This window comes from Neofelis nebulosa, chromosome 17 (assembly GCF_028018385.1).
Source record: "Neofelis nebulosa isolate mNeoNeb1 chromosome 17, mNeoNeb1.pri, whole genome shotgun sequence".
NCBI classification, from domain to species: Eukaryota; Metazoa; Chordata; class Mammalia; order Carnivora; family Felidae; genus Neofelis; species Neofelis nebulosa.
Window position 1 is genome coordinate 11942431 of NC_080798.1, and position 14785 is coordinate 11957215.

A 14785-nucleotide genomic window follows, 5' to 3' on the forward strand; every position below is an offset into this window, starting at 1 on the left:
AAAAAAAAAAAAACAAGCAAACAAACGAAACACAAAAAAACCCAAAACCACACACAGACAGAGAGGTATGAAATGGTACGCATCAGACTTTCAAATGGATTTCCTGGTTTGGGAGAGTAGGGGGAAGGTGTACAAAAACAATAGGCCACAAGACACAATACTGCCTTAAAAATCCTAAATAAAAAAAACCAGGGGCACTTGGCTGGCTCAGTCAGTGGAGTATGCGACTCCTGATCTCAGGGGTTGGGAGTTCCAGCCCCTCGTTGGGAGAAGAACCTACTTAAAAAAACAAAACAAACAAACAAAAAAACCCCAGCATTTATACGAATCAACATGTAAAAGGATCACCACCAATAGAGTAATGATGACTGATGGTTATCCTTAGGTGATTTTTACTTTCTTCTTAAGGCTTTTTGTTTTGAATTTTTTTGTTCTGAATTTTTTTTGAATGTTTATTTATTTTTGAGAGAGAGACAGCATGAGCAGGGGAGGGGCAGAGAGAGAGGGAGACACAGAATCCAAAGCAGGCTCCAGGCTCTGCCCTGTCAGCACAGAGGCCAAACCGGGACTCAAACCCATGAACCGTGAGATCATGACCTGAGCTGAAGTCAAACGCTTAACCGACTGAGCCACCCAGGCACTCCTTTTGTCTTTTAATGAACAAAAGAAAAGCCCCAAACAAAATTGTAGCAGATTGCTAGATGTTTCCCAATATCTGTCTTCCCCTTTTGTCTCAAAAAGAGAACTCCTAAATAAAGACTACAATTCCAGCCTCGCTAACAGCTAGAAATGGAGAAAAGGTGAAGTCCTGGCCAATAAAATGTAAACACCGTGTATTGTGCTGGGCTTTAGAGGAGTGTCCTTAAAGAGAAAGAATAGGCCTCCTTGATTTCTGCTTCCCTCCTAGAATGTGGATGTGATGGCTGGATCTTCAGCAGCCACCCTGGGCCATGCAGACAAGGGGCAAAACCTATTGACGGTAGAAAAAAGGCAGGAGGGAATCTGGGTTGCAGAAGCTGACAGAATCCTGGTTTTCCTATGTCTGGAATAGCACATGAGAGAGAAATAAACAACTTCTAAAAAAACTTGTGTTAATTCAGGTCTCTCAGACACCTGCTGCTGTGTAATTATTCAATGAGACAGGAACTTATTAATTACCGGTATGAAAACCAATATAGCAGAGGTTAAAGGCTCAGCCTTGGGGCGCCTGGGTGGCGCAGTCGGTTAAGCGTCCGACTTCAGCCAGGTCACGATCTCGCGGTCCGTGAGTTCGAGCCCCGCGTCAGGCTCTGGGCTGATGGCTCGGAGCCTGGAGCCTGTTTCCAATTCTGTGTCTCCCTCTCTCTCTGCCCCTCCCCCGTTCATGCTCTGTCTCTCTCTGTCCCAAAAAATAAATAAAAAATGTTGAAAAAAAAAAAAAAAAAAATTTAAAAAAAAAGGCTCAGCCTCTAGTTTGCAATACCCGGACCTGAAGCCCAGCTCTGCCTCTTACCAACTGTGTGACCTCAGGCAAGACTTAACCTCTCCAGGCCTCTGTCTCCTCAACAGTGAAAATGGGGATAATAACACTACCTACCCCGTAGGGTTGTTTATAAGCATTAAATGCATGAACATAGCTCTGTACCCGTATCCGTCTATAAGTACGTATGCATGCGCACCCGTGATATATATACGTCACCGAGAACGAAGCCTGATACACAGCCAGTAAGTACTTTAAAAGTGTTAGATGTTATTAGTTTCATCATAGGAAAAAGGCAGACAAAACTCTTTGGAATGGAAAACTACTACCAGGGAATGTTAGCGCGGGTGGGCCCCAAACCACACGGAAGGGCATGATTGGGCAGAGAGGCTTGTCTTTGCCTGTAGCAGCTATGGAGCCCTGGGGTCTGGGGTCTCAGGGGCGATGGCCCAGCTGAGCCATCTGCTGCCTCCGCAAGAAGTCCCTGACGCACGCGGCTGAGGAAGGTCTGGAGCTGGCGATCTCTGGGGAACCCTCCGCCTCCAAGAGAGGATCCCGTTCTGGTTAATGATGCCGAGGGAGCGTGTGGGAGCAGGGATGCCCACCAGCAGCTCTGCCCTGGCTTAGTGTGGCCTCAGGAGTCCCACCCCTCCTCCGGGCTCCTGGAGGAAGCCCCACGTGTAAAAGGAGGTAGACTGGACCAGACGTTTTTGGAGAAGTCCAGATCCCTCGTCTCCTGAACAGCACCCGTGTGTACCTGTACACCCACAGTTTTGTGGGTCCTCTCAGACGGCTCGTGGACACACCCTTCCATCCACACATCCCAGGCCAGGAAGGCCTACCCTACAACAACAGGCCTGGAGGGGACTGGCGTTCACCTGATGCTTTTCAGCCTACCGGAGTAAGCAAATAAAAGAGACAGTAAATCTTCTCTCCCACCCCACGTCCGTACCCTGCATTCACGGGTTCAGAAGGGTGTTAAGTACATGAAAAGCCAAATAATGAAAACTCTCCACCCCATCCATCTATCCACACAGTGCCCATCCCATCCCATCCCCCACTCCAGGTAACCACTGGCATCGTGCGGATGCGCCGAAAACTGGACTCCACTCTCCCCAAAAAAGTCCATTCTTATGCCATCTGCTTGAAGTTTTGAAGAATTCACGGGCCCCTGAACACAAACCCTGAACCCCACCTTAAGAATTCCAGTTAATGGGGCGCCTGGGTGGCTCAGTCGGTTGAGCGTCCGACTTCGGCTCAGGTCACGATCTCGCGGTCCGTGCGTTCAAGCCCCGCGTCAGGCTCTGGGCTGATGGCTCAGAGCCTGGAGCCTACTTCCGATTCTGTGTCTCCCTCTCTCTCTGCCCCTCCCCCATTCATGCTCTGTCTCTCTCTGTCTCAAAAATAAATAAATGTTAAAAAAAAAATTAAAAAAAAAAAAAAAAGAATTCCAGTTAAGGGGCGCCTGGGTGGCTCAGTCGGTTAAGCGGCCGACTTCGGCTCAGGTCACGATCTCGCGGTCCGTGAGTTCGAGCCCCGCGTCGGGCTCTGTGCTGACAGCTCAGAGCCTGGAGCCTGTTTCGGATTCTGTGTCTCCCTCTCTCTTTGCCCCTCCCCTGTTCATGCTCTGTCTCTCTGTGTCTCAAAAATAAATAAACGTTAAAAAAAAATTTTTTAAAAAAGAATTCCAGTTGAGGGGCACCTGGGTGGCTCAGTTGGTCAAACGTCTGACTTCGGCTCAGGTCACGATCTCGCGGTCCGTGGGTTCGAGCCCCGCGTGGGGCTCTGTGCTGACGGCTCAGAGCCTGGAGCCTGTTTCGGATTCTGTGTCTCCCTCTCTCTCTCTGTCCCTCTCCTGCTTGCTTTCTGTTTCTCTCTCTCTCTCTCAAAAATAAATAAACATTAAAAAAAAAAAAAGAATTCCAGGCGACATGGTCTCCAGGCACCCACCCTGGCTAACGTTTGGTGCTGCCTGGTTCTAAGGAAGGAAATGAGCCTAAGCTATGACCATATTTAAAAATGTCTATCTGAAGGGGAAGCGGCCGTATGCACTGATGTGGGAAGATTCTAAGATATGTTGTTAATGAAAAAAATCAAGGTGCCGAACTGGGGAAAATAGGCTACTCTTATGTAAAAGTGAAGGGAAAGATAAAAATAATCTTTATTCACAGCTGCTTGGAGCACGCAATAAGGAAGAGGATACGGAAGAAAATTCTAGGTCCTAACTGGACCCGGTGGGGAAGAGTGGAACGGAGAAGGAATGGAGGGAACAGAGGCTGCAATGGAAGAAGCTTGGGTGCATGTCAGGGATGGCGCCCAAGTGTCTGGGCGGAACAGTGGGGAATTTCCTTCCTGCAGAGCCTCCCCGCATCCTGGGTGACATCCTTGGAAGACACTAGGCAGGCAGGCCTGTCCCACACCCAAATGTGACTGGTGACTGTCTGGGACTGTGGGCTGCTTTTTTTTTTTTTTTTTTTTTTTAAGCTGCTTCTCTTTATATTATCTCAGTTTTTTAACCCTCAGAAACAAAAGCAACCCTGGCCAATTCTGAGCGGGTGCCAGCTCCCGCTGTCTCCAGTTGACAGAGACCTCCTGGCACCCTGTCATGACCTGCGAACTGTCAGGATTCCCTGCTCTGAGACGGAAACTCAAGCATGAGAGGGTATTTCAGCCAGCGAAGGCACACGGCAGGGAGGCGGGAGGCCCGAGGTGTCGGAGGGCACCTGCCCCCCTCCACGTTTCAGCAGCCGAGCCTCTGGTTTGGACACGCGGGCCGTTCCCCATTTTCCTCTATTTTGAACAACTGTCTATGAGCATCTTCACATAGCGTCACCTCAGGCAAACCGCGGGTGTGCGTTCGGCCACCAATCCTAACACACTTCTGTGTGACTTTCCTCTCTCTATGCATCTGTACTGTTTGAATTTGCTTTCTACAGGAAGCGTGTATTACTAATGAGTTTCGAGGGGAAAACGAGGACGACGGCATGGAAGAGACAAGCAGCTGACCCACCCCCACCACCTTCGCCCCCCAGGAACAGAACCCCCAGCTTTCCGCGGGGCGCTCGGTTTCCCAGAAGAAAGATCACATTTCCCAGGCTCCCTTGCGGCAGGCCACAGCCCCATAAGGACGTACTGGCCAAGGGGAGGACTGTTTTAAACAACTCTGCTACGCAAGGATGTGGCGAAAGGAACCCTCGCGCGCTGCTGGTGAGAACGCAAACTGGTGCAGCCACTGTGGAAAACAGTACGAACTGCCCGACGATCCAGGAACTGCACTAGTCAGTATATACCCCCAAGATACAAATACGTTAATTCAAGGGGATACATGCACCCCAATGTCATAGCAGCATTGTTTATACTAGCCAAATTAGAGAAGCAGCCCACGTGTCCATTAACAGGTAAGTGGATAAAGATGAGATATACACACACACACGTAAACAGATTCTTATCCAGACATAAAAAAGAACGAAATCTTGCCGTTTGCAGTGACATGGAGCTATAGGTTATCATACTAAGCAAAGTAAGTCAGAGAAGGTCAAATACCATAAGATTTCACTCATATGTGGAATTTAAGAAACAAAATAAGGGGCGCCTGGGTGGCTCAGTCGGTTAAGCGTCCGACTTTGGCTCAGGTCATGATCTCACAGTCCGTGAGTTCGAGCCCCGCATCGGGCTCTGGGCTGACAGCCCAGAGCCTGGAGCCTGCTTCGGATTCTATGTCTCCCTCTCTCTCTGATCCTCCCCCGTTCATGCTGTGTCTCTCTGTCTCAAAAATAAATAAATGATAAAAAAATAAACAAAATAAATGAGTAAGAAGGAAAAAAAAAAGAGACAGAGAGATAAACCAAGAAAGAGAGTCTTAACTCTAAAGAACAAACTGATGGGGAAGTGGGTGGGGGAAGGGGGAAACAGGTGATGAGGATTAAGGAGTGCATTTGATGCGATGAGCTGCGGGGGATGTATTAAGTCTGGAATCACTGTATCGTACACCTAAAGACAATATTACATGTATGTTACCTATACCCAAATTTAAATAAAACCTTATTAACAGGGGCACCTCGGTGGCTCAGTCGGTTGAGCGTCCAACTTCGGCTCAGGTCGTGATCTCGCGGTTCACGAGTTTGAGCCCCACGTGGGGCTCTGTGCCGACAGCTCAGAGCCTGGAGCCTGCTTTGGATTCTGTGCCTCCCTCTCTCTTTGCCCCTCCCCCATGCTTGCTCTCTCTCTCTCTCTCTCCCCCGCTCTCTCTCTCTCAAAAATAAACAAACATTAGGGGCTCCTGGGTGGCTCAGTTGGTTGAGCATCTGACTTCGGCGTGGGTCATGATCTCACGGTTCGTGAGTTCGAGCTCCGCATCAGGCTCTGTGCTGACAGCTCAGAGCCTGGAGCCTGCTTCAAATTCTGTCTCTCTCTCTCTGTCTCTCTCTCTCTCTCTCTGCCCCTCCCCCACTCACACTCTGTCTCTCTCTCTCAAAAATAAATAGAAACATTAAAAAAATTTTTTTTAAACCTAATAACAAATTAAATAAACAACTTTGCCACGGAATTTCTTATAGTTGATAAGGAGAGAAAGTGCCTGCCTAAATGCATGGCCTGTCTCTTGAACATTTTGCTGAAATACCTCTCTGGAAAGAAAAAGAAATGTCTGTTTTGCAAATGGGCAAAAAGGGCCCAGATCAGAGAAGGGAGACTGTCACCAAGTCTAGGTGGGCAGTCATAGAACTCAGCCTCAGATAGATCTCCCTGACCCCACTCAGCTTCTCCCCAGGGCCTTGGTCACAGGCCAGGTTTCCAGAAGGCAAGCCCTGTGCTCCCACTACCCAGGAAACGGCCACATGAAGGCACACATAAAAAGACCACCACCAGCCAGGCACAAAAGGACAGCCTGTATGACTCCACTTAAACGTGGTAAGTGTAACAGTCGAGTTCAGAGAGATGGAATGTATACAATGATGGGCGCCAGGGGTTGTTACAGCGGGGGTTTGTGCTTACTGGGGTTGTTAGTGCTTGATGGATACAGAGTTTCTCTCTGGGGAGATGAAGTTCTGGACATGCATGGGAGTGACTGTTACAACTGTGCACTGGCATATTTTATGTAGTAACGTACATGTTGTGGCTAAACTACGCCCCCCACCCTAAAATTCATAAGTTGAAGTTCTAACCCCGAGTACAGTCACCCCCAGTGAGTGTATTGGGAGATCCAGCCTTTAAAGAGGTGGCTGAAGCTAAGTGATGCCACTGGGCGGACCCCAATCCGATATGACCAGTATCCTTGTAAGAGGAGGGGATTAGGACACAGACACACACAGTGCAAAGACCATGTAGGCACACAGAACATGGCCATCTACAAGCCAGGGAAAGACCTTGGAAGAAACCTCTATCATGGTGACACCTTGATCTCAGACCTGTAGCCTCCAGAACTGTGAGAAAATACATTTCTGTTGTTTACAGCCCCCAGTCTGAGCTATCTGTTACAGCAGCCCTAGCAATTTAACATAGTATATTTAGGGGAGCCTGGCTGGCTCAGTTGCTGGAGCGTGCAACTCTTGATCTCAGAGTTGTGAGTTCAAGCCCTGAGCTGGGTCTAGTGATTATTTAAAAATAAAATCTTGGGGCGCCTGGGTGGCTCAGTCGGTTAAGAGTCCGACTTCAGCTCAGGTCATGATCTCGTAGCTTGTGGGTTCGAGCCCCGTGTCGGGCTCTGTGCTGACAGCTTGGAGCCTGGAGCCTGCTTCGGATTCTGTGTCTCCTTCTCTCTCTGCTCCTCTCCCACTTGTGCTCTATCAAAAATAAACAAACGTTTAAAAAAAATATATCTTTACAAATAAAATCTTAGGGGCGCCTGGGTGGCTCAGTCGGTTAGGCGTCCGACTTTGGGTCAGGTCATGATCTCACAGCTCGTGAGTGCGAGCCCTGCGTCGGGCTCTGTGCTAATAGCTCGCAGCCTAGAGCCCGTTTCGGATTCTGTGTCTCCCTCTCTCTCTGCCCGTAACCTACTCGCATTCTGTCTCTGTCTCTCTCAAAAATAAATAAAACATTTAAAAGAATAATTAAAAAAAAAAAATCTTAAAAGGGGCGTGGGGTGGCTCAGTTGGTTGAGTGGCTCTTGATTTCGGCTCAGGTCATGATCTCACGGATCGTGGGTTCGAGCCCTGCATCGGGCTCTGCACTGACAGCACGGACCCTGCTTGGCATTGTCTGCCTCCCTCTCTCTCTGCCCCTCCCCTGCTCTCTCTCTCTCCCCCAAAAATAAATAAACATTTAAAGCAAATAAAATAAAATCTCAAAAAAGACATATAGGCGTGCCTGGTGGGCTCAGTCAGGAGAACATGTGGCTCTTGATCTCGGGGTTGTAAGTTCGAGCCCCACATGGGGTATGGAGACTACTTATAACAACAACAGCATATTTTACCACAGTAAAAGAAAACCCTAGTCACCACCGATGGTTACGCCCAGTGGCTTTTTCCTTTCTTATGTTTTACGTGAACTTTTTTCGATGACCAGAAGCAGCCCCACCTGCTCACCTGAACAGCACCCCTTTGATGACTTGCCAGGCATTGGGCGCTGGCTGGGGTGCTGGGTTCCGGGGCTGGGTCTCCGCCCGCGGGTCCCTCCCGATGCTGCCGTTGCTGGCCACCTGCAGGAAACGGAGACCAGGTGAGGAGGGAGGGTGTCGCCTGAGGCACCCCTGCGCGCCAAGGCCCGGCACAGGGCTGAGCACAGAGTGGTGCCTGATCAAAAACTGGAGGACATTTCGGGGCGCCCGGGGGGCTCAGTCGGTTGAGCATCCGACTTCGGCTCGGGCCATGATCTCACGGTTTGTGAGTTTGAGCCCCTGCATCTGGCTCTGTGTTGACAGCTCGGAGCCCGGAGCCTGCTTCGGATTCCGCGCCTCCCTCTTTCTCTCTCCCTTTTCTCGCTCTCTGTCTCTCTCTCTCTCAAAAATAAATAAACATTAAGAAAAAAACATTTAAAGAACTGGAGAACGGATGAATACAGTCACCCAGGAAGGGTGGTATATCTTGCTCCTTCAAGACAAAAACGCTTCCCCAAAACCTACTCCGTGCTGGTGACACCGAGGTGACGGAGACGGCCCTGTACTGCCCTCCTGGGGAATCACAGTCCAGTGGGGGGAGCTAAAGAGTCCCCAGATAGGGATGATCCAGAGCAGACAGGGCTGGGATGTAGGATGATAGAGGGGGCATCTGGTCCAGCCTAGAGGTCAGGGAGGGCTTCCTGGAAGAAGGGACACTGGAGCTAAGACTTAAAACATAACAAAGGGATAATGCAGAGGAGACAGTGAGGGAAGCAGCTGGTACAGAAATGAAGGGGAGAGATACTATCTGACTCTGAGGACTGTCCACTGCTCCCTGAAGCCAGAGCCCAGGATGCAAGGGACAATGCAGGCTGGGGGGACAATGCAGCATGGTGACAAGTGCCAGATCCCATAAGGCTTGGGTTTATCTAAAAGGGTCTACCCTGGGCAAACAGTTCCGAAGGCCTCCTCGGTGGCCGGCCCTGTGCGGGGCCTTGTCCCTCCACGGGCTCCTTATCCAGCAGGAGACAGACACAGAGAAACACAGCCAGAGTGTGAGCCACGCCACTGTGAGCCACTGGTACACACTACCCCATGAGGCCACGACTAGGAATGTTTCCATTCAGCAGCCGGGCAGATGGAGGCTCGGGCAGGCGAATCCACTTGTCTGGGTGGCTCAGGAAGGAAAAGGGCAGCAGGGTGACAAGGGGGTGTCAGGCAGGGCTTCCTAGAGCAACCTTCACTCAGAAACAGAAGCTCAGAAGCAGAGAATGTCATGTCAGGAAGGGCCCGAGGCGGGGATGTCTTCCCACCCCTCTCCTTGCACCTGCTGGCTCCCGGATCCTGTCCTCTTCCTCCTCCCAGCTCTGTCCCCTCACCGCTCAGCCTTCAAGAGGCAGGACCAGGACTGTCATGGTCACCGTGAGGCAGGAGCACTGCCCAGCACAGAGCAGGGGCTCAACAAACACCTGTGGAATCAACATGTGTTCCCTGAAGGGCTTGCCCACATCACCCAGGCCTCCCCCTACCACAGCCCCGAGCCCACCCCTCTCTGTCATTCATCACCCCCTGTCCCCTTCGGCAGGAGTTCCTCCCTGTATCTACCAACATGCAGGACAGTACCGTGGTAACAGGTAGGGGCTCTAGGGCCCCACAGTTCCTGACTGTGAGATCTTGGGCACGTCACTTCCCCTCTCTGACCCAGAGGCCAGGTTGTGAAAATACTGGTATGTTTCAGACAGAAAAGATTTCCTTCATGTGTGAAAAATGGACTTCCTGAGCATCTACTGTGCACCAGGCTCAGTACTAGGCAGTGCCCACGCAGCTCTGGGCCCTGCCCTCACGGAGCTCAGGGTCTAGAACAAAACACACCCACGGAACAGCCAACAGGACCTTTCAAGATGGTAAACAGGAAACAAAAGTGCTCTGGAGGAAACAAGCAGGGACACATGATGCCTACTGGGATGGGGAAGGGGACCCACTCTGGATTAGGTGGTCAGGAGCCTGCCTGAGGAGCTGTTGTTGACATTTGGGTGAAGGGCATGCTGGGAGGACAGCTTCACGGAAGGGGTTGGCTGGGGGCAGGCAAGGTCAGAGACAGGCACGGGGTCCCCTTATTCAGGCTTGGCCTTGCTCCCGGGAGCTCTGGGGGCCAAGTAAGTGCTTCCAGCAGCTGTGCGCTGATTCTCAGGGTCAAGAAACAGAAGGTGAGGGCCAGGCCAGGATTTGAACCCATGTCTGGCCGACTCCCAGGTCTGTTCTCTTACCCGCACGGGTGGACAAGCTGGCTGGAAACCCTCCCACAGAAAGGCAGAGAAGTGCAGTGAGATGCCACTTCACTATGCTGGCCACAGTCAAAAGGACGGACAATCACAAGTGTTGACGAGGGTGTGGAGGAAACTGGGCCGGTGGGGAGATGAGGTTGTGGCTTTGAAAGATGCAGCAGAGCATTAATAAGTGAAATGTGCACCTGCCATACAAACCAGCAGCCCCACTCCTCGGTCTCTACCCAAGAGAAAGGAGAACACACACACACACACACACACACACACACACACACGGGAAAGCTTATGTGCAAATATGCAAATGTTCACAGGGGCGTTATTTGTAACAGCCAAAAACAACCCAAAGGCCCCTCCACCTTGATGAATGAACCTGGTGTATCCATACGCGCAATGGAATGCTACTCAGCAATAAAAAGGAGCCCAACTGGGGGCAGAGAGTGGCTGCAAGAGGAAACTGGAATGTTCTGACTGGATGCAGACAGGACGGTGGCGATGGGGGTGCCGCACAATTGCCAAACTGGACTAAAAGCCACTGAACTCCATACTGACAACAGGTGAATGTCGTTGTATCTGTTGTAGCTCAAAAGAAAGGCAACTTCCCTGTGGCTCCCACTTCCCTGGGAGTAAAGGCGAAGTCTTCATGTTGATCCCTAAGCCCTGGCCTGATCTGGCCCCTTCCATGCCTCTCTACTCTCATTCACTGGGTCCAGCCACAAGGCCTCCTCGCTGTTCCTTAGTAGGACCAGGCACCTCCCACCTCAGGGCCTTTGCACTGGCAGTTCCCTTTACCCGAGAGGCTTCCTGCTGACCCTGTATCTGCATGCCTCCCTCCCTCGTCTTCTTCAAGTCTTTGTTCAAATGTCACCTCCTCAGAGAGGCCTTCCCAGACTACCTTGTTTAAATTGCAACCCTCAGGGGCGCCTGGGTGGCTCGGTCGGTTAAGCATCTGACTTCGGCTCAGGTCATGATCTCATGGTTCGTGAGTTCGAGCCCCGCGTCGGGCTCTGTGCTGACAGCTCAGAGCCTGGAGCCCGTTTCAGATTCTGTGTCTCCCTCTCTCTCTGCCCCTCCCCTGCTCATGCTCTGTCTCTCTGTCTCAAAAATAAATAAATGTTAAAAAAAAAAATTATTAAAATAAATAAATTGCAACCCTCTTACTCACCCCTCACTTCTTATCTCCTTCTCCAGCTTTACTCTGTCCATGGGACTTATCACCACCTGACCTGCTATATTCATTGTACTCCTGTCCATTCTTTCACCCCCACCCCCCGGACCCTTAGACAGAACATGAGCTCCAAAAGGGGAAGGACTCTGTTCTGTTCACAGCTGTATCCCCAGCATGAGCCTGGAGCCTGGCAAGTAGTGGGGACTCAGTATACATTAGCTGAAGGAATGAAGGGCAGGGCTCTGGGCCGTGTTTGGGCCTCTGGCTGGCAGGAGCATGACACGGCCAAGGGTCCGCCCCCTCAGTGCTAGGCCCCACAGGCTGGGGAGGGTGTGATGTCCCTGCACACAGTAGTGACTAAGACACAGTTCCTCCTCTGGGACCCACACGTCCAATCTCACACAATCCCCAGAAACACTGGCTTAGGGGCCCAGAAGCAGCTGAGACCATCACCCTGGGCTGGAGTATGAAGACCGGCTTTCAAGCACATCTTCACCGACTGCCTTGGTCCACCGTGGGAACTCCATCTCGGCCCAGCCTCTGACTCAAGACCTGCTCATTCCACAAACACTGAGCACCTGCTCTGTGCCGGGTCCCAAGCTGGGCGGTGCAGGGGATATAGTGTTGACCCAAACAGTCCTGGTTCTGCCCTCCAAGGCCTCCCAGTCCAGGGGAAGAGACAGGCAGACAGTACAACCCAGAGTGGGCAGGGCTGGGACAGGCGAGCCCAGGGGGCTGTGGGAGCCCTGACCCAGTCTGAGAGAGTCAGAGAGGGCTTCCTAGGGGAGGGAACATCTGTGATGTACAGAACTAGTACAGATCGATCTGGTAAAGAGGGGAGAAGTATGTGAGAAGGCCACGAGGAAAGAACAAGGCACACTCCTGGAAATAAAAGACCTTTACAGTGGCTGATGCTCCATTCACTCAGTGGTTCTCAAGCAGGGGTCATTTTGCCCCCCCGGGTGGGGATACTTAGCAACATCTGGGACATTTTTGACGGCCACGACTGGGGAGAGGTACGTGTGTTACTGACATCTAGTGTGTGGAGGCCGGAGATGCTCCTGAACACCCCACAATGTGCAGGACAGCCCCTCACAACACAGAATTAACCGACCCAAAATGTCAATAGTGCTGAGGCTGGGAAATACTGATCTATCTAGCCTGAAGAAAATTCAGACCACGCAAGGCCTTGATCTACTAAAGAATTTGCACTTTACCTTGAAGGCAAAGGAAGAAATCTTGAAAGGTTTTAAGCAGAGGTGAGACAAAAGAAAAATCAGAGGGTCCCTGGAAGCCTGGCAATCAAGGGAACCTGAACCCTGGTCTCTCTGACCACCTCCGATCCAGTAACCAGCAGAAACTCAGAGGGGGAAAAGATCTTTCAGCAAGACTGGGAAGCCCCTGATGACAGGGACTCTGTGTTCATTCTAGAGTTAACTCAACAAATATTTTCTGAGGCCGCCCCCAGGCCAGGCCCTGGTTGCAGATGCTGAGCCAGGTATGTTGGGCTCAGTCACCAAATCTCATCTGGGTGGCCTCCCCAGGTGATATTATTTGCTCTTCCTCTGGGCTCCCTCAGTCCCTGGCACAGACTTTTGTCACCATCCTAGTCATTCAGGGCTATAAATCTTTACATGTCAATCTTCTCTCCCACTCCACTGATGGCAGGGGCATGGCTGGAACCATCTTTGTGACCCATCACATGGCCGGCCATCCTGTGCAACCCCTGCACTTATCACTGGAGAAATAAAGGCCCAAAGAAGGCAAGGAACTTGTCCAAGGTCACATAGAAAGTCAACTTCATTCTTCCCTCTCAACCTGCACCTCCTCTCCCCGGTGCTGCCTCCCACATGTCAGTGACATCCCAGTGGGTGGGTCGACAGCACCTTGCTGTCACTCCATCCATTCCCTAAATGCCTGAAGGGTGGCTGCCTGAACAAGTATGTTCTGCAGCTCCAGTTTAGTTGAAACAGTAATGGGTCAGAAGTCACCACCATCTGGGCTAACACCACCCACCCCCTTGGATTAGTTTATGCTCAAAGCATAAACACCCTTCCCAGTCCTGACCACCCTGGGTCAGCAATGTCTGGATTGCTACACGGAATGGATCCCAAACCCAACCTGGGTGACCTTCTACAAGAGCCTTAGTCTCGCTCTTCCTTGGATTCCCGTCTGTAAAGTGGGTCTGTCGGTCTCCACCGCCCGTGCCCTTACCCACGATGACTACCTGACTTCCCCAGAGCTAGAAAACTCCCAGTCAATCAATGATTGCCCACATCTCAGGCACTGCGAGGGAGACTCTGAATGCCAGTCCACTTCAAGAATGGTCTTAGAGCCTGAATCGCTGAGTCGAGAACCAGGGCGCCTGGGTAGAAGTCTGCGCCCCTCCGCGCCACTGTCTCCCGGCTCGAGCCATGAGCCTGGTGGCCGCCCAGCGCGAGCGTGCAGGGGACCCGGCGTGCAACAGGGCCCCGCTCCCCGCACCGTCCGGCCTCCAGGACTGCCCGGCCCGCCTGGGCCCGGTACTCAAGGTCCCTCTGGGCAAGGAGCCCCCAGTGCACGGGATTCCGCGAAAAGGGGCAAGACACGCCCCGTGGGAGGCCCCCCGGGTGGGGAAGAACCCCTCAGGCCCCTCTCGGCCTCCGTACCTGACCGGAGCCGCCTCCCCCGGCCGCAACCACGGCGCTGCCGGCCCCGTCCGCCTCCTGCGCCGCCGCCATCTTCCCGCTCCGGGTCCCCGCCCCCGCCGCCAGCCCCGCCCCGTCCCCGACGGCGCCAGCGCGATCGCGCGAGATTTCACACTTCGCCGGGCCCGCCAGCTACCGTATCCGGCAAGACAGCTCAAGCCACGCCTCTCAGAAGAGCCGCTTCCGGCTAAGAAAGAACCAGCCCGGCCACCGTACCCCAGCCACCACCCTGCCGTACGTTTGTTTTCACCTAGTAGACCGTCACCCTGCTTGGAACGCCCGGACTTTCTCGGCCAGCGCATCAGCGTCCCACGGGCTCCATTCCCTTTGCTTCCTCGAGTTAATCTGCTTCTTCCATTTATATGAAGCCTTCAGGCCATCCTGCCTTCCTCGCTCGGCCGATTCTTCGAGTCGTTTCCGTTTTCGTGTTTCTTGAGCTTTCCCGGCCACCGTAACTCCTCAAAATGTTCTGCTCAATACACGCCCTTCGTGTGTTCAAGGAACCTCCCTGGCCGCGGTACCGAGACTCAGAGGGCGGGCCTTAGGCCAATGTCATCGCCTTCAGACCCCTCTTCCTAAAGGAACCATTTCCTCCAAGTCCCCTTAGGTTATAATTTTTCTGTGCACTCAAAGTTATTATTTCAGGGTTCTCAC

General features: G+C 52.1%; 1 protein-coding gene across 1 annotated transcript in view; it reads right to left on the reverse strand.

The window, feature by feature from the left end:
• Nucleotides 1-14229, reverse strand: part of CLPTM1 (CLPTM1 regulator of GABA type A receptor forward trafficking) — a 32583-nt gene extending 18354 nt beyond the window's left edge. Inside the window, exons 1-2 of the mRNA XM_058706223.1 lie at nucleotides 14093-14229; nucleotides 7984-8096 (exon numbers count right to left, since the gene is read on the reverse strand). Of these exons, the coding sequence (XP_058562206.1) occupies nucleotides 7984-8096; nucleotides 14093-14164 (185 nt within the window). The 5' untranslated portion in view covers nucleotides 14165-14229. The remainder of the gene's footprint in view (nucleotides 1-7983; nucleotides 8097-14092) is intronic.
• Nucleotides 14230-14785: the final 556 nt, after the last annotated feature.